This window comes from Dicentrarchus labrax, unplaced genomic scaffold, assembly GCF_905237075.1.
Source record: "Dicentrarchus labrax unplaced genomic scaffold, dlabrax2021, whole genome shotgun sequence".
In the NCBI taxonomy this organism is placed as follows: Eukaryota; Metazoa; Chordata; class Actinopteri; family Moronidae; genus Dicentrarchus; species Dicentrarchus labrax.
Window position 1 is genome coordinate 14,621,986 of NW_026136702.1, and position 20,246 is coordinate 14,642,231.

At 42.8% G+C, this 20,246-nt stretch overlaps 1 protein-coding gene across 31 annotated transcripts in view; it reads left to right on the forward strand.

Moving 5' to 3' along the window:
• ank3a (ankyrin 3a) overlaps positions 1 to 19,420 on the forward strand; it is a 125,051-nt gene extending 105,631 nt beyond the window's left edge. For 15 of the 31 annotated variants that reach the window (XM_051428423.1, XM_051428386.1, XM_051428369.1 and 12 more), the window contains 11 exons: positions 75 to 7,346; positions 8,256 to 8,330; positions 8,722 to 8,853; positions 9,263 to 9,406; positions 11,796 to 13,281; positions 13,441 to 13,603; positions 13,930 to 14,010; positions 14,399 to 14,482; positions 14,610 to 14,723; positions 15,844 to 15,935; positions 17,361 to 19,420. In XM_051428423.1, the coding sequence (XP_051284383.1) occupies positions 75 to 7,346; positions 8,256 to 8,330; positions 8,722 to 8,853; positions 9,263 to 9,406; positions 11,796 to 13,281; positions 13,441 to 13,603; positions 13,930 to 14,010; positions 14,399 to 14,482; positions 14,610 to 14,723; positions 15,844 to 15,915 (9,623 nt within the window). In that variant the 3' untranslated portion in view covers positions 15,916 to 15,935; positions 17,361 to 19,420. The remainder of the gene's footprint in view (positions 1 to 74; positions 7,347 to 8,255; positions 8,331 to 8,721; positions 8,854 to 9,262; positions 9,407 to 11,795; positions 13,282 to 13,440; positions 13,604 to 13,929; positions 14,011 to 14,398; positions 14,483 to 14,609; positions 14,724 to 15,843; positions 15,936 to 17,360) is intronic. The other 16 variants (XM_051428431.1, XM_051428433.1, XM_051428435.1 and 13 more) reach the window with 8 other exon arrangements.
• The last annotated feature ends 826 nt before the right edge of the window (positions 19,421 to 20,246 follow it).

Sequence of the window (20,246 nt, forward strand, 5' to 3'; positions counted from 1 at the left end):
TTTTATTTCAAATTATTTTACGTTACATTTTATGTTTACTTCCTTATTGTTTTTGGTTTTATTTATTGTTGAAGAAACAACTGATCGAAGCACGCCGAGAACACAGCCTTCTAGCTACCCTCACAAACCTGTCTTTTCAACGAGATCTTATCAGGCGTGGTCGCCTCTTCCTGTCGCCGTCCCTGGCCAAGCCAAGTCTGGGTTTGGCTCCCTCTCCAGTTCGTCATCCAACACGCCCTCTGCCTCTCCATTAAAGTCTGTCTGGTCCATCAACTCTGCCTCCCCCATCAAGACCAACATCCCTGGATCACCTGCCTCCTCTGTTAAGTCAGTTAGTGACATGGCCTCTCCCATCCGATCTTACAGAACCATCTCCTCTCCTATAAAAACTGTAGTCCAACAAGCCCAGTACCCAGTCCAGGTCAGCCCCAGCCCCCTGGCCTCACCAGGTAAAACTGCCCCAGATCCTATGTCTATGAAAGGACTGACAGCATTGTCTGCCAGGACCTCCCCTATAACTGCCTCTGGCGGAGGAAGCCCTCTTCTTGAAAGAGCATCCATAGGCATGACACCACCAACCTCTCCCAAATCTTCTCTGAGTATGTTCAGTTCACCTCTGCCATACAAGACCGTCATGGGGGGTTCTACTGGCACAGCATCTTCCTCCTCACCGATAAAAACAGTCCCTGGTCTCTCCTCTGTGCGTTCCTTTGCCTCAGAAGCTATTGGCCCTGCAAGAAACCTGTTCTCCTCGCTTTCATCACCACATAAATCCAACACCTCTCCAAGTGCTGCAGCTCTGATAAATGGAACTGTGTCACCTTCACAGTACCGCTCTTCATCCCCTACATCTCTTCTCACAAGCAGTCTGCAAGAGAGAATACAAGCAACCACCAATGCTGCGACTACAAGTGTCAATGCAGCCTTTGATGAGGTTGAAAAAACATTTAATTCTTGTTCTGCAGGCTATGGCACCTTGAAGTCCTTGTCCTCTTCTGCATCTTCGTCATACCAGTCCATTAGATCATCAGCTTCTAATTCTCTTTACGCCAATCTAAGATCCCCTCCTAATGCCACTACTGCTGTAACATCCAGTACAATGACTGTTCCAGTGTACTCTGTTATAAATGTGCTGCCAGAGCCCCAGTTTAAAAAGCTACCTGAAGTGTCCAAGTCAGCTGCTGCTCTTCTGTCCCCACGGAAAACTGTTCACCCTGAGGTGAATGCTCAGTTGCAGTCTTCCTTTGCCAGAACTCTTTCCCCTGTCAAAGCCCCTCATTTTTCTACTGGCCTGAAATCAAACACCACATCACCACTGTCATCCAGCCAAGAGATTCTGAAGGATGTAGCTGAAATGAAAGAGGACTTGATACGAATGTCAGCCATTTTGCAGACAGACCCAAATTCCACCGCCAATAAAGGATTTCAGTCTGATTCTCCAAAAGAGGCTAAGATAGAGGATGAGGAGCCATATAGGATTGTGGAGAAAGTAAAACAAGATTTGGTTAAAGTGAGCGAAATCCTTACTAAAGATGCTGTGAAGGATGGTAGGGTTTCCCTGGCAAGGGGTTCTTTGGATGACATACACTTCTCAAAAGTACAAGTTGAACAACCACCAAGCAATTGGAGCTATCCACCAAGATATGAGACTGTGGTTCCTCAAACCAAATCAAAAACAATACCAGATAGAGATTTCAATCTCTCCAAAGTGGTTGACTACCTAGTCAATGATGTTGGTAGCAGCTCTTTCTCCAAAATGCATGACACAAAGCATAAAGCAGATGAGGGCAAGAGAGAAGGAGAAGGCAAGGAGAAGCAGAAACGTGTCCTAAAACCCACCATAGCAGTTCAAGAGCATAAGCTCAAAATGCCTCCAACAAACATGCGCTCTTCAGCTTCAGACAGAGAAATCAGTAAAGTAGCAGATGCGCTTTTTGGAGCAGACACTGTGCTAGAATCCCCTGATGATATCTCACATGAACAGGATAAAAGCCCCCTCTCAGACAGTGGCTTTGAGACCAGGAGTGAAAGGACACCCTCTGCTCCTCAGAGTGCAGAAGGCATGGGCCCCAAGGCCCTTTTTCAGGATATCCCAGTTCCCCCAGTGATCACTGAGACTAGGACTGAGGTTGTCCATGTCATCAGGAGTTATGAGCCCCCAGAGGACAACAAACAACCTGCAATGGAGGATGCACATTCTGTCAGATATATTGATTCAGATTCTAAAGGGCATCTAAATCAAGCTACATCAACTCCAGAACAAAATAAATGCTATTCAATAAAAGTCAGCCCTGATGAGGACCCAATGGGAAAAGGGATGAGGGTAAAGGAGGAGACTCACATCACTACCACCACCAGGATGGTGTACCACAAACCGCCTGGCAAAGAAGCAGCATCGGAGAGGTGTGAAGAAACTATGTCTGTGCATGACATAATGAAGGCTTTTCAGTCAGGCAAGGACCCTTCTAGAGAGCTGGTTGGACTATTTGAACACAAGTCTGGCAATGAAGAAACATCACAAAGAGTCCTTGAGGACATCAACTCCAAACCGAAGGTTGAAAGAATAATTGAGGTTCACATTGAAAAAGGCAATAAAACAGAACCAACAGAGGTCATCATCAGAGAGACAAAAAACCATGCAGAGAAGGAAATGTATTACTACCCAGGGAATAGACACGAAGAGGAGGAGCCTGAGGAATCGCTACCAGTGTACCTTGACTCCCCTAGAGTGAATACACCCATGTCACAAGAGGAAGACAGTCGCCCTAGTTCAGCCCAGCTCATGGCAGATGATTCTTACAAAACACTAAAGTTACTTAGTCAGCAATCTGTAGAGTACAATGAGGATGAATCATCAGAGCTTAGGGGAGAATCTTATAATTTTGCAGAGAAAATGCTACTCTCTGAGAAATTTGACCAGTCTCATTCTGACACAGAGGAATATTTGAGAGATAGGTCTCGCTTCCACTCACCAGACAGAAGCAGTCACAGTGAGGGTAGGTCAGTCGGGCCAAGGACAGAGTATGTCTTCAGGTCGTCAAGAAATGTGTTTGACAAATCTGGAAGAATGGCCAATGTTGATGATAACTTTGACAAACTGACACTTTTGCAGTACTCTTCTGAGCCTGGTAGCCCAAAGCAATCTGTTTGGATGCGTGTGTCAGATGACACACAGAGTAAGGACAGGGAGCAGCTTATGTATGAGGACAGAGTGGATAGGACTGTAAAGGAGGCAGAGGAAAAACTCAGTGAGGTGTCTCAATTCTTTCGTGATAAAACAGAACAGCTCAACGATGAGCTCTCATCTCCAGAGAAGAAATCTCGAAGACCAGACTTCAGAGAATCACGATCAGGGCCCAGTTCTACACATAGCAGCCCAGAAAGGTCAGCTTATAGAAATGGGGGTAGTGGGGAAGAGTGGAGCAGAGAAAGGCTTAGAGACAGGTTCAGCTCCAGTGACAGGAAATGTGCCAGCCTACCAAGCAGTCCAGAGAGGAGAGTATTGCTGCAGTACAGTGATTCAGATCCAAGAAAACAAGGAGATGGTAAATCACAGGGAGGCACAGGTGAAAGCCCTAAACCTTTTCAAATGTCTTCCTCTAAAGTCAGTGCAGTGAGGCTAAAGTTTGAGCAAGAGGCTCAAAGGCAAGATAGGAATCCTCAGGGTGGCCAAAACTCAAATCCTCCAATTAGGAAACTCCAAGAAAGTAAGCTACCTGTGTATCAGGTGTTTGCTGGTTCAAACATTCCAAAAACACCAGATAGTCCGGGGAACCAGAGGAGATGTCTAGATAGTGAATCAAATAAGTTCTCACCCAAGCATGAGACCAGTGGAAAAGATCAGGAAGAGAAAAAGTTATTCAAAACATGGGAGAGCCAAGAGTATGGTAACTATAAGCCCCAATCACCCAAACTAGCTCATTCTTTAATCCATGATTCTATTAAAGATGGCAATAGTGATTCCCAAAGACAAGAAACCACCAAGAAAATAATCTACACCGAGTTTGTTGTCCGCGAAAGCCCAAATAGCAACGATAGTCTAAAAAAAAACTCGGAATCACAAATTCCTGTAAGAAAGCCATCTAATTTCTCAGAAAATCACAAATCCACTTCTTTAAAATTAGATGCCATTGTTGAACCATATGAGAGGGCAGGGTCTCATATACCTACTTTAGCTAGAAATCGGTTACACAGTAGCTCTGAATCCAACAAGTCTACTCGTGGATCATCAGTAGGAAAATCCACAGACTCATCAGACAGTAGCCAGTCAAATGTAGTTTGCAACGGTGTTGATAGTGACCAAGTAGAGTATTTTGATCAGGTAACTCCTGTAGTTGTCACAGAGGGTTTCAAAGATATTAAACCCTTACCTGTGTATGTTAGCATCCAAGTAGGAAAGCAGTATGAGAAAGAAACAGCCTCGGGGCAGCTGGGAACTTACAAAAAGATAGTAAGCCATGAGAGTAGGACAGTGCATGAGACTAGGGGTGCGTTTTACACTGTCAAGCAAAAGCCATCTCCATCTCCTCAAGGAAGTCCAGAAGATGATACTCTAGAGCAAGTGACTTTCATGGACAGCTCTGGGAAAAGTCCTGTTACCCCTGAGACCCCCAGTTCAGAGGAAGTGAGTCTGACCTCAAGAACACCAGACTCTGTGATAGGCTTAATGCCTGGCATGCCAAGCCCTATCCCAGAGGAGTCTGAGGATGAAGATGGGAAGACGTTCATCTACAAGGGGCCCTCAAAGGAGAAATCTAAGTCAACATCCTCAGAGAATCACAGTAGAAAACTGGATGCAGAAAGACAGAAGCCAAAAGAGAAAAGAGTAGCTTATATTGAGTTTCCACCTCCACCACCTTTAGAGGCAGAGCAGTCCGACCCTGAGAAAAAGGGGTCATGTGCTTCTTCTGAAGCAGAGACAGAGATGATGGAGGTGAACCTCCAAGAGGAGCATGATCGACACCTCTTAGCGGAGCCAATCATCAGGGTCCAGCCTCCATCCCCTATTCCCCCTGGAGCTGATAATAGCGACTCCAGTGATGATGAGTCTGTCTTCCATCCCATCCCTATTAAAAAGTACACCTTCAAAATGAAAGAGGAAGGAGAGAAATGCCCTAAACAAAAGAAAACAGAGAAGAACGAAAATAATGAGTCTGGGATCAATGGTGTTGTAAAAGGGGAAGATGCTGACTTTGAACAAAATGGCAATGACCAGTCAATCACTGACTGCTCTATAGCAACCACTGCTGAGTTCTCCCATGACACAGACGCAACTGAAATAGACTCTTTAGATGGATATGACCTGCAGGATGAGGATGATGGACTGAGCGAGGACCCTAAAACATCTAGTCTGTCCAATGATGGAAAACCAACTGACCGCTCATTTAGTCAGTCAAAGCTTGAGGTGATAGAGGAAGAGAAATGTGAGGAAGGGGGGGATAATGGAAAGACTAAAACCAGCACATCTTCAGCAAAAAGCAGTGGAGATGAAAAAGATTATACCCTTGAAGGAAGACATCCAGATAGGCAGGGCTTTGGGGAAAGCTACTTTGGTTACCAACTTGAAGAGGAGTTGAATTCAACCTTTAAAACTGTTGCCACCAAAGGCCTGGACTTTGACCCCTGGTCCACCAAAGGGGGTGATAATGAGGGACTTTTTGAGTCTAAAACAAAAGAGGAGGACCCCAAGCCCTTTGGTTTATCGGTGGAGGACAAATCACAGGCTACAACACCTGACACAACTCCCGCACGAACACCGACTGATGAGAGCACACCGACTAGTGAGCCAAACCCCTTCCCTTTCCATGAAGGGAAGATGTTTGAGATGACCCGCAGTGGTGCTATTGACATGAGCAAGCGGGACTTTGTTGAAGAGAGGCTTCAGTTTTTCCAGATTGGTGAGCATTCCTCTGACCCTAAAACAGGGGAAAAGGGGAGAGGGGGCAAGATCCTGGGGGTAATTTCCTCTCAGTCAAAAACAGGGGAGAGGGCCACAGTAGATGGGATGGTGAAGGTTATAGATACTACCACAGACAGCAGCACTACACCAACAACACCAGCAACAACAGCAAAATGCAGCCCTTCACAGCCTGGCAGTGACACTGGCTATACCGGTACTGATGCCCCCACCTGTGAAGCCATAGCTGAGACCGCCTCCTCATGCACAATCACAGCCTCTAAGGTTGATCCCAAATTACGCACTCCTATTAAGATGGGCATAGCTGCCTCTATAACTGTGAAAAAAGACTCAGGAGATCTCACTGATTGTAAAGCTGAGATGTCAGAGGGTCAGATGGTGCCAGAATACATCAGTATAGAGGGTCAGTGTACAGAGAGCCAGTCTAGCAAACACACTGAGCCCAAGTTAGAGAGAAGAGATTACCCTTCTGAAAACTGCAACAACAACAATAACCTCGAGTCCTCCAGTGTTCAGGCCAACTACATTCAGTGTGGTAGTGTGGTGTTTAATTTGCAGTCCTCTTCTGAGCCCACTCTTCAAAAAGCTAGCAGGATAGAAACACTGTGCTGTAGGGATTTAGAAGAGAGAGTGGAAGTACACAGCAGCAGTCAAGTGCAGGAGCAGAAAAGTGAAACAGTTAAAGAAAGTGAGGTGAAGCAGCCCAAGTCGAGGCTTCCAGTTAAAGCATCAGGGTGGTCATTTCACACGCAGGGAACAGCCATAGGCAAACCGAAGCCCAAACAGGCAGTGACGGTTGAGGTCAGGAAAAGAGGAGAGCCAGCCATAGCCAAAGTAGAGCCCAGGTCTAGAATACCAATCAAAGATGTTAAAAAGAGCAGCCCTGCTGCCATACCTAGCTCACCTGTTTCAGTTCGGGTTACCTCACAGCCAACAAGGGCATTGGACACAGACAGAGCAGCCATACAGTTGCCCTCAAGGCTACCACTGAAGGACAGGCATCAGGTCAGCAGTGTCAAAATTGAGGGAGCATGTAGACAGGGCAGACAGGAGAACCCTAGTGAGGTTTGTAAGCGCACCATCGAATACTTTAAAGGCATTAGCGGGGAGACGCTAAAGTTGGTGGACCGACTGTCAGACGAGGAGAAAAAGAAGCAGACAGAGCAGTCGGAGGAAGACAGCACCTCCCGGAGCACCTCTCTGTCGGACGCCTCCCAGCCTTCCCAGCCCTCCCAGCCCTCCCGCTCATCCAGGTCTGGTAGAGGTTCGAGGGCTGAGGCCGGGGCCGCGTCCGTAAGGGCAAAGGTGGCGACGACGGACAGGGCCTCCGGCAGTGAGAGAAGCAGGAGGAGTAGGCGGACTGGTGGGAAGGAGGGCAGTCAGGGACTCACAGGGTCTCGAACGCCTCCCATCGCGGAGATCAAGCCTAGTTTGTAAAACTTTCACACTATGTTTAAAATACATCTATATATTTATATATATTTCACTTTTAGTTGCATGACATCGTTGTGATCGTTAAATGGATTGACTGGAATGCCTGTGGCGTGTTTACATATTCTCTTCAGAACAGTAGCTGTCATTTAAATTTATTTTTTGTCATTGATGTACTGTGTACTGTATTGTCCTTGTTGCAAGATTCTCTTTCCTCTGTTCCCCTTTTTCAACCCTTTTAAACCTCTGTATAGTAGAGTGAGCATGCCAGTAGTAGTGACTGGTCCACTGGCACAACCAGTCTCTTTTTTGAAAACTCCCTGGTCTGTCTGTCTGTCTGTCTGTCTGTGCGGGGTGGCTACAAAGTTATTGTAGTAGTTTGTTCTTACAGAATTTTTCGTGCTATCAATTGTCATTTAAACTAACTAGTGTTGGCAACGAACACACAAAAGCGTCTTCGCATGTTGACATTTTACATTCTAACATAGACCTTTCCACCCTAGATTTGTAGAACTATGAGTCTGTTGTTGAGAGTCATGTTATGCTTTGTTTTGTGTGGTTCTCATGACAGTTACTGCCTGCCTAGAGGATACATACCACAAATAGTCACAGAGCACCACTTACTCTATGAACATATTTCAGTTGCTCATAATGTCTCTAATGTGAAATATCCTTTTCTTGCCATCCTGGGGAAATAATTGAACCTACATTACAGCTATATTATTATATGCTAACCATTGTAATGTAAATATTTGTAACACTACCTTGATTAATGTCATTAATTCTGATGAATAAGTGGCCAGAAAAGGAAGATTATGTACATATTCATTCTTTTCTCTTACATTAGTGTATGGGGGGGTAAAGAATGTGAATGGTATTGATGAGTCATTGTCCTCTATCTTCCCAGGTCCCCAAAGTCCTTGTGAGCGAACAGATTTGCGCATGGCGATTGTTGCAGATCACCTGGGACTCAGTTGGACGGGTGAGAAACATTCTGCATTGCTGTTTTTCTGTCTCTTAATTCCCTTCTACTTAACTTTCTTCAGTCTCAAAAGGTGTTATTTACTGCCCTCTTCAGGCTAACAGAATAACTTACAAAGAATCTATGCTCTTATAATGTTGCCCTGAACAGGAGGAGGTCATTTAATAAGGACAAAAAGGAATAAAACAATCTCACTGTTATAGAAAAGCATTGAAATGTAAATGCAGTGATGAGACATTAGAAGTTATATGATTTTATCAAATACAAAAATCTGTATTGTATATTATCTTCTGCAATCTGTGTTTGCACTGTGAATACCATGACAGACAACTACTTAAAGACAATACTGCACATTAAAGTTTGAATATTTGTCTATGTGTGTCCATCACAGAGTTGGCTCGGGAGATGAACTTCACGGTGGATGAGATCAACCACATCAGACTAGAGAACCCCAACTCTCTGACAGCACAAAGCTTCATGCTGCTTAAGAAATGGGTCAGTCGGGAAGGGAAAAATGCCACAAGTAAGACTATTTTTATATCTGAAAATTGTACTTTTTGTCCTCCATTTCTCCTCCCTTTGTATCTCTTTCTTATTCTTTTTCACTCTTGAGTAAAGGCAAAAAAGTTCAGCACCTTTAGAAACAAACATCTAATGCTAGCTCACTGAAATTAACGTTTTTTTCACAATCTGTTCAGAAACCTTCAAGCACCAATCTGGAATATGTTTAAATGTATTAATAGCCTTATTATTACTGCCCCTTTCAAGAACAAAAGGAATCCAAATTATACCTACTTTTGCTTTCATATAGTTCTCAGAATTTTATATTTTTTGTTTGTCATTAATAAAACATTGGAATAAGCAGTTTTGCTTATTATTACATTTACAAACCTTATTTCATAATTTGTTTTTGTCTCTTTGTTTTTTCACAGCGGATGCCTTAACTGCAGTGCTGACCAAAGTCAATCGGATGGATATTGTGACTTTACTGGAGGGCCCAATATTTGACTATGGTAACATTTCAGGCACGAGATGTTTTGCCGATGATAACGCTGTTTTCCAGGATCAGGCTGATGGTAAAGTTTAGCTCTGTCTAGCTGACCTCTTACCTCTCCCTGCTACCTTTTGTTGTGCCAATGCATGGGTCACATACATATAGTGCAAATCTCTAGAGAAGCTAATTTACAGTCAGATTTGGATTTTGTCTGGACAACTGGTTCCTACTGTTCCCCAAATGCATTCCTGATTTCTGTACTTCTGCCATTAAAATAATTATAGTATTTTTCCGTAAACTTCTTGCCTTTTAAAAAAAAAAATGAATAGCACTTTAACACTTATTTGAATTGGCTTATGCTGAATTCACCGCCATTTTTATTTAAATCAGGTCTTGCTCAGGGTGAATACTCCCTGGAAATCACAATAGTGTATCCAGTTGTCACAAAGGAGCAATATCCACTATTAAAATCTCATTCTAAATGCATGCTGCATACTACATATTGCTTTAAATCTGTTTTCAATTATGTCTTAGTTTAGTAGAAATTAAATTATATAACCCTGTAGAGTCTGCTTTCCTCTATTGTTTTACTTTAGTTCTCCTAGTTCTCCTCCAGTTCCTCTGAGCCTTCTTTGGATAGATGAGAGAATCTCTTTCTCTGTGAAACCAGACTGCCTCCTCCTCCTCCTCCTGTTCCTCCTGCCTCCCATCACCTCCCCACAGCAGTATCTGCTGCTGATAACAGCACATAACAGCTCTTAACAAATTAAGGGTCATATGTGGTGATATCTACGTGTGCCCTGTCCTTATTCATCCCTCACGTGTGTCCTCCTCCACACATCCCACAGTCATCTTATTCATTCATTGTCTTGTTGTACAAGCATGTTTCACATTAAACAATCTTTTATGTATTGTTTTCCTCTTTCTCCAATTCACTTTTTTTTCCTTTTTTTTTATCTCTTCTTCATATGTCTTGCTTTATTCCTTTCCCATAGTTTGCATAATTATCCCTCTAACTCCCAGAAGCACTGAAGCTGCCTTCATGCTGCAGACCCCCAGCCCCTTCTTTCCAACTCCGACCCCAACACCCCCACCCACTCCCCTCGCAACCACTACAGCACTTCAGGGACGCCCCTTTTCCTCACGCCGCTCTCCGAGTTATGAGTCCTCCATTTCACTCAAAGACTTGGCACCTCCAGCCGCATTTGAACCAACACAGTCCAACTTCCTCTCCCCTCCTCCCCAATGCCTCATCACGCAATGCTCCCATGCTGACCCTCGTAAGTCCCCTGCCTTCCCTTTCTCTCCCCACCCATCCTCCCCGATCCCTCTCATCACCTCACCTGTACCTCCCTCATCTGCTGCTAACTCTCCGCCACCCATTCCTTCTTCACCCACGCCTGTCCCGTCCTCTCCCACCTCTGCCCCGGCCTCCCCCATACTCACCACTCCAAACCCTTCACAAGCAGAACGAAACACATTGTCCTGTCATACCCCCTCCAAAACTGCAACCACACCCACCAACCTCACACCCGTACCTTCCTCGAGTGCTGACCAATCTGAATCCATTACCTTACCTGTTTCGCCCATCCCTTCCTCACCCTCAGGCAGGATCTCGCCTTCTGTCATCGCCTCACCAAGCAAAGATTCTGTAGTGACCCAAGGCCTGGCCTCCTCCTCCCGCCCAGTCTCCCCTCTCTCCTTTTATACTCTCCCTCCTGTCTCTCCGTCTGGGTCCCGTTGTCCTAGCCCCAGTCCTTCTTCCCCTCCTCTCCGTTCCCTGTCTCCCTGTCCAGCTTGCCAGTGTACTTGTGCGCCCTCCGTCCCTCCACCTCCCACCCAAACCCACACTGACCCTTCCACAATGGAAATATTAATTTAGCATGCTCTATTCTTTATCTTGTTCCTTCTCTTCCCCTGCTCCTTGTCGCATCTCTCATCTGTCAAATATCTCATGTGAGCATGTAACAGAACACCCTGGCAAACATTAATATCTTACACTCATCACATCCCACGCTACATGATTAATATGGCCTTATGTCACTAATGTGTCCCACTTTCAATGTCTTACCTCATCACAACTGCTGAAACACTCACTGGAAATCAAACAACTACTTATAAATATGACATTTCTTTTATGATTACTGTCAATTGGAATGTACTTCTTTATATATTTTTAATATTTTATAATTTTTTATTGTGTTGAATATGACATTTCAAACACAAACAGTAAAATGCATTGTATTGATTTATTACATTTTACTGCATATGTTTGATATTGACATACATTATACAATAGCTGCTGACATATCACAATCTTAGCTAGTGGTTGTCTGGATACATGCTTTACACTTCAGCTTTTGTGCCATTGTCCACGTCATATGGTATATGTGTTAGTGGTGTTTTTTTTTTCTTTTGTGGCATGCTTCGGTGCTTGTATGTCTCTACATTTGTCATCCTGTCACCTACAGATTATCAGAGCATTCTAGCGGAGCTGCAGTCTCCTGCCGCACTGCACTCTGACCCCCACTTCCTGGAGCCCGAACTTCCCGTCACCCCCATCCCTACCCTTGCCCACCACCAACACCACCATTACCCAGAACCAGACACCCCTTTGCTGGCCGACTCCCAGCCTCAGCCCATGCCCTGGAGTCCGGAGATAGAGCCTGGTAGCGGAGAGCCAGACAGCCCCCCTAGGAGCCCCCCCAGACCCTGTGAGCTCGCCCTGTCTGTCCCAGCCTTTGAACTCCCCGATCCTGTTCCTTCCAAGTTCAGAAAGCCCCACATCGCTCTGAACGACCAGCTGCTTTTGAGTGAGGAGGAGGACAGAAATGAAATGGAGCTGAGCCACAAGCCCAAGTCACTCTGCTTCCCCACTATGTGCGAGTTAGACATTGACATGGCATACTCCACATCTTCCCCTTCACTCTCATCAGTATCATCTATTACCCCTTCATCGCCTGACAGAGCACAAATGGGAGATGGAGGAGCGCTGATTGGTGCCCCTAATGGGGTGCAAGAGCATATAGGTTTGAAAGGAGGTGAAATGGAAGTGACAGAAGAAATACAGAAGGTTGTTGAGATGGTTGCAGCAGATTTAGCAGAGGGAAATGGTTTAGTGGAAAAGTGGGTAGAGCAGGACTTGATTAAAAATGTGGAAATAAAATGTGAGATGATAACACAAGATAGAACCAAGTTGGCAGAGGAAAATAACATTTTGGTGGAACAGAAGGAGGGATCGGCAGAGGAAGAGAAAGATGTGACAAATGAGCAGCTTGTCTTTATTCAAGATGGGAATAAGGGGACTGCCTGTGAGGTGGAGGAGATGAGAGATGTGCAGAATCTGTCAGAAGAACAGCATAATCTGATAGAAATTGAGTATGAAGTGGAAAAAGGTTGTGCCACAATGGGAGGAGAGACTGTCAAAGAGTGTATTGATGAAACACCTGAGGTTAAAGTCGATGGGGGCAGTGAGGAAAAGGTCAGCCAGGGTGATAGAATGGATGACACAGATGGAGAACTTCAGCTTAAGGATGAAGAAGGTTTGTGCGGCAGTGAAAGAGATATTTGCATGACATCGGAAGGGGACGAGGCAGCCGAGGACCAGGCTGTAACTCGGCTCTCCCCTCAGGCCTGGGTTGAGGCACTTGGGGAACGACAGCCCAGCGATTCTGGCTCCAATGAGGAAGAGGAGGAGGGAGAAACAGACCAAAAAGTCTCAGAAGAGGCATTAGGATCTCTGTTGGAGGAGGAGAAGAAAGAAGAAGGCTCAGAGGAGAACGAGGAGAACAAAGAGATGACCAAGGCCAGTGTTGAGGAGATTCTTGATCAGGTTGAACAAGCAGAAAAAGAAGTGTGTTCACTTTCAGGTTGGCACAGTGATTCATCCAGCGTCAATGTGGAACCACCAACGCCAGGCCGCAGTGTCAGCTCAGACCTACTCGACAGGCGGGAAAGGTAAAAGTGTTATACAACTATAGGCCTCAAACAGAAGTCTCCCAGAATGACAACCTGAATTTGAAATCTACTGCTTTCCTATTGCCCTTTTCATCTGTTTTTCAGCTCTTTGTGTTATCCTACAACTACAATCCTAATTCTGTGTTTCTTACCCAACAGCCAAGAGAACTCTAGTGACTCCATCACTTCCTCATCAAGGGGAGAATCAGGAAGGTCCCGACAGAACGGCGACAGCTCAAAGCACTCACCTCAGGGCGGCTCATCGGAATCATCGAACGGCAGAAAGGAAGAGGGAGCACTGGTGTCGGAGAAAAAAGTCCAGGTAATGTTTTAAGTAATAAAAATAAAAATTAATAGAATGAAACAAAAAGACCGTAAACAGTAGTTTAAACCATGTAGAGTATAATTGTTGTTGTGTTATTGCAGGAGAAACGCCTATACCTATGGTGTAATTTGTGCTAAAGAAACATTTCGGTGTTTTATTTCAGGTTTCTCTTATCTGATACAGCCAACCATGGAGTTAAACTACATAAAGGACATCAACAAAGTGCCTCCACTAACTAATTCTCTTATACCTATACATGTGCTTCTTTCTCCTCCTGACTCCCTCCATGTGCTTGTGTAATGACCATATAATACCTTCCTCAGCAGCGGGTTAGTGTAGATTCCGGTTCAGAGGAAGAACAGACTGTAACCACCAGAATCTTCAGACGCCGTCTGATCTTAAAGGTACCCCGAAAGCTTGGAGCAGAAGCTGGGCTGAGCCTTGGTTTGCTTTGGTTTGGTTGGGTTTGATTTAGTTTAGACCGGTCAGTCTGGTGTGCATCGTAGTGGTATTGCTTGGTGTTCTGATAGTTCTACTCTCTTTGCGTGTTCATGAATATGTTTGTGTAGATGCCTATCAAGCCTCAGTTGATGGTACCTCATGCCATGGTGTTTACATTGACTTTTTGGAGACTAACCTAGTGCTCTGCCTCTTTCTGACATGGAGAATCTCTCTCTTGAGTTGTTTTTTCAGTGTGATGGTGGTGGTGGTGGTGGTGGTGGTGGAAGGATTGTTTTATAATTTTCGCCATTTCTGAGCCGTTATTCATGTGCTAACCACAAACGTTTGCAGGGAGAACAAGCGAAGAATATTCCAGGCGAGTCTATGACAGAGGAACACTACCTGGACCAAGATGGTAACCTCATCAGTAGAAAAGTAACGTATAACTTAATTTCCCATTCAGCTCTGAAATGACACACGGAGAATATATACTGTAAAAGCAGACACCATCAGAGCTTTTCCTCCTTTTCCTCCTTTGTCGACATCCTTCTGCCTCGGGCAGGTAATCAGGAAGGTTATTCGGCGGGTGTCTACTCCCACACCAGAAAACCAAGGAGGTGACAGGTGGCATCAAGATCTTCAGCATAGTCCCATTCTGCAGGAAGACGGGTCAGAGGTTGGCATGAAGATACCCTTAAACTGTTGTAGGAGTACTTTGGTGGGAGGTTAACAACTAATGTTTAAGTTAGGCTTAAAGCTGCACTGGGCAAGACTTAAAAAACACCTAATTTATTGGCCTAAATCAATGGGGCAGTAAGAAAAAGAGTATTGTATCTTATCTAAATGTCTCTAAATGAATCTAAAACTCATAGTCTGTTACCAAGTAATGTTTTTACTAAAACAGTTTCTAAAGATTTGAAATATGTCTACACAGAAAATCTGGAGAATATTTCCATATGGTCTATCCATAAGATCAGAGCGTGATGTCCTTGATGGTTTAAATATTTGACTCAGTGTGAGCTGAAGTGTTGGAACAAGCAGATACAGGATGTATACACTATGTGACATTGTTGAACATGTGAATAAAATACATTTCCTAACTTTAAAGCTAATTTAAGAGGAATATTAAGAGGGAAATTAGGGTTACACAGCACAGTTTACTGATAACACATATTGAAGTTACATTTCACTTTTGTTTGAGTGCAGCTTTAAGTCAAACAAGTTAATAAAAGGATCAGTTAGATTTGGTCATGTTTTACAGCGGTGCAGGGATATTCTCATTAACACTCACTGGATGAACTGATTTGGAATAACTGTCCTCATTATCTCTCTTCTAGACAAAAAAAAAACGTAAATGCAGCATTTGAAGTACATGCCTGCATGCTGTGTTTTGACACTGTGGTGTCTATTGTGTTTGCATAACAAAGAGGATGCTGACTAGGCTCATGACTGTGTGGTTTTAATGGTCTTTTTAACCGATTAGTCAACAGTGTGACTAATGAGTGCCGTGACTCTGCCGTGAAAATACAATCTGCCTCTTTTGTTTCTAACTCTTTCCATAATAATAATACATTTTCTTCTTCCAGGTGTCTGGTTGGTGTGTGCTCCTAATTATATTCCTAACAATTAAGCTACTACTAACATTTTCTAGTTTCAGATGCTTGAAGTTTTGCTTTCTCCTTTGTCTCAGTTTTCTGTTTCAGGTCTGTGTGTTGGGTTGCAACTTGTTTTTCTTCCTATCAGAAGATAGAATAGCACATCTGAACTATATTTCTGTGTGTGCTTGTGTTTTCCAGCAAGGAGAAGGGTCAAGGAATAGCAGGCGAAAGGATGACAGAAGGTCAGGAGATAAAAAGCTCCACTCATAGGGATGGTTGTGCTCTACCAGGTACAGTAACCTACAGTCTTTCACTGTAACACAATTTACATAGTTCCCCTCTCTTTGTTGTCCATGTGTCCATACACTGTTCCATCACAGTTTCTAATGTGCTGTACAGCTGCACTGGCTTTGCCTTAAACACTGTATTCTATTTCTGTGTTTTGTGCCTCTCTGTTCATTTTTACTGTACTGTCATCAGCTCTTGTCTTGTCAAGTCAACTGTTTCTCTACTTTCTCTTCTTTGTACTTGACTCTATTTAGTTGTACTTTATACATTTTATACTCAACGCACTGCAGTGCACTGCTCTAAGTGACTCAATCTGAGTCTCCATGAAGGGAATAATTCAACATTTTGGCAAATGTGCTCATTCACTTTTTGCTTTACTTTCTTGAACCTCAAGGTTCAAAAATATGCCTAACAGCACAGCTAATTAACTTGTAACACCAGGCAACCAATGGATATGCTGCACAGATACATGCTGGGCAGTTGGATAAACGGTTCTTGTGACACTCTTCAGCTAAATAATAAAAAAATAATATTTAAAAAAAAAAATCTTATTCATGTTTGTGTCTGTGCTTCCAGCCTTTGTGCTAAGCTAATGGCCTCCTGGCTCCAGATCTGTACCTAATGCATATACATGAGTAGTATCGATCTTCTCATCTAACTCTCGGCAAGAAATAGAATACGGGTATTTTCCAAAATGTCAAACTACTCCTCTTATTTACACCTCTCCAGATAGTTGCTCTGTCACACTATCAGACAGACTCAGGGCAAAAGGCCGACTGATGTCTGAGCCTGGTTATCCTCTGGCAACATTTCTGTCCTCCGTGTTCACTGAGTGTGTGTGAATAGGGAACAGGGCTGATGGTGACAGTACACACCTCAGCATTATATTGCCCCGCTGATACCCTCCATTGCCTGTTTTTGTCCACTAAATCCCCAACTCACAATAGCACTGTAGCATCCAAAAAGAGTTTGTTATCCCACCGGCCAGACTGTTAATCCCTACTGCTGTTCACCCTTATGTTATGTTTGCAGTGAATCATTCCATCTGTACAAAACTGACTTTGAAAAAAATATGGCACTACTGTGAAGTCTGGCACAGGGTTTCTATGGTAACAGAGGTCACCATAACAACCCACGGACCATCGGGTCTCGTTAACATGCTGTCATTTTGTCATACAAAGGAATGGGAGATCGTGACAGCTTTTTGCCCTTTGAAAAGTGTTTTCACACGTAGAAAAATAGTCTTTTATAAGAGAAAGGTTACAGCCTTTGAATTAAATGTATTATGTAGAGATAATATTTCCTTTAAAGATAATGTACATTTATATTAGGAAATGTATGGCATTCAGAATTATCCTTAATCTTTAAACATTAACAATAACATTAAATGTGCTACAATATGAGACGTACTGTTTTGTGTCTTACAGATGTACAGGAACCAAGTCAGATGTTTCCTGGGACTACGTGTTCAGAAGGCTGGAGAGCTCCTGTGTGAGGACTTCAGGCAAGGTTCCAGTCTGCAACTACCTGCTTCAAACAAATGGTTTTCACGTGAGAGGAGTCGACCCTTCTGACTTACGCATGAGCATGAAAAACTCACCTCCTGTCAATCAAAGGACCGGGAGGCTTCTCACTTTCTGACTGTGGTGGACCCGTGGACAATGATTCTGCTTCCGGTTTTGTGTGAAACAATACGTGCCATCGGTCCACCGGTGTTTGTGAGGAGCATCGTTTGTTGTGAAAACAAAAAAGACACCCTTACTGACAACTACACAGGTGCAAACTGTGACCAAAGATGGCACAAGAGCTCAATCCACATGGTGGGTGGAAAGAACGAAGTAGACACAATAACACGTAAAAAAAAAAAAATCTAATGGAACACTTCTGATCCAACTTCAACACTCGCCTTATAGTTTTTTCTTGAACCCATTGTTGTCAGGATGAAAATTGTTTTGGGATTTTTTTCTTCCTTTTTAAACTTAAACTAACACAAAAGCTTTTTTCTGTATATAAAATTACAACGTGTAAAAATCTTAAAAAAGGGTAAGTTACTGGTTGAGAACGCACTGAGGAGAGTAACCTTTTCAAGTGCTTTCAAAATTTATTGAAACGGTTCCACTTTTAAAGATTTGAGTGTAACTTCACAGGTTCTTGTATAATTAATTATTAGAGCAGGTATAATGTTTGTACATGAAAAAAAGCTGGTTTGATTTTAACAGAGGAAATTTCCAGAAAATCAAATTTCAGTAATTCCCAAAGTGGGAATGGATCTAATCCTACAAAAAGCAGCCTTTCAGAGTTCTCATATTTTCATGCATGCTGTTCACATTATTTTAAGTACAATTTTTACAAGTTTGCAATCACTGTATTCACATGACAAATAAAACCCTTTATCCGTGTACACATATAGCCCTAACATTTGTCACCGATTTTATATTTTAAACTGAAAAAGGATACCATTAAAACATTTATCATGTTGGGGTGAGGATGAAAAAAAGTACTATAGCTTCTCGAGAGTGTGATGTCTTGTCTGTCTATGTGGAACCGGAGGGCAGCTTCTGCTACAAGAACGAAATAATCTGAATGTAAATGCTAGTAAGCTGGCTCGCTGTAAAATTATAACTGTATTGTGCGTATTGGCTATAAGGTGTAGGAGTCTCTGTACACTGTTAGACTGTTTGTAATCATTTTAGCAGTGTGTCAATTTGGTTTTCTAACGGCTGCTGTGGTATTTAAGGAAAACTGGGGCATTTCATTTTGGATTTTTTTGGTGAAGTATTTCCTTCATTTAAAACCTACTCACATTAAGGACACATAAAGACATTATTTGATTGTAGCTCTAAATAGCATATTGTATGACAAAAACACTGGATGGTCAAAAACAATTATTTAAGCATTAAATAAATTGTGTTTAACTCTGAAACTGTGTGATCTTTTTAGGCTTGAGAGTCTGTATATGCAGTGTCGAATAGAATTGTTTTCACTAGCTCATTGGCAAAAAATTTTACTTTACATGACATTAGGAATTATCTTTGTATTGGTTTTCATTAGATGCCCATGTAGTTCAAGTGTGGTGTTCTACTGGTGCGATGGCTCAGTATGCTGATGTCTATGCTGTGGACATGAAAACTATGTAACTTTTTTGGGGGTGGGGGGAGGGGTTAAAGGAAGTCAGGTAGGGTGCTGTACCACATCCCCTTATACTACTATGTCAATCAGGGGGTAGAAGATCCTTTGATATGGTTGAACTATCAATTTTTTGTCAATTTTGTTTGATATGTGTTTTCACCTGAGCAGATTTTTTGATGTACAATTCTTACTAACAGAGTGAAGCCATTGAAAATGTAACTATTCTAGCACTTTGGTTATTCAAGGTCTTTTAGAGGCTATAGCAGCAATGATGCCACCACAAATGTTTCAGACGTCTTTAAAAAAAAATCTATCTAAAAATAAAAAAAAAATAAAATGCATTGATTTCGCAATACAATTGTTTCTGTTCTTGTCTTTGTGTCCTTGAACATTTTTTTTTATTATGTAAGTAATGTAATGGCAGCAGAGTAGTTGTGTCATGAGAGACACTCGCCTTCAACCAGAGTTATGTGCTTCTTCCCGACCAAAGTGTCCTTGAGCAAAATTCTCCAGGGCTGCTTGTTTACATGCTTGGATCACCAAGAGTTCCCCATGAGGATATTGCGGATTTCTCCTGAATAAGTAATGAATGGACTAATTTATATAGCACTTTTATCCAAAACGCTTTACAATTTGCCTCTCATTCACAAACAGTTCAGTGTCTTGCCCAAGGACACTCGGACATGTGGACAGGAGGAGCCTAGGATTTAACCAAAAGCCCCTGATTAGTGGACAACCTGTTCCACTTCCTGGGTCACAGCCCCCCTAATGATAAATCATAAAATGGAAAAGTTATTTCAAAGCAGTCTTGCCCCTCATATGCATGGTTTAATAACATTATATATTCCAGTTGAATTGGATGTTTTATGCAGATGATGATGAGGCTAAATTGTATTTACTGGCAGTATTAATCACTAATAAAATATTAATACTAGTGGTACTGTGTCCAATTGGTTGCAGCATTTTGTTTTTCCTAGAGGTGGAAATATTCTCTCACTTACTAATTATTTATTATATATATCACATCAGTGACCGTGGAGTCAAAGCAAGATTTGCCCCTGTTGAATGAGATGAGAGAGATGATTAAACACAAATGTATTTAGGATTATCAGCATTAAACATTTTGACACTCTCTCCCTCTCTAAAAGACGGATGATACAGGACACCCTTTAAGCAAAAAAATA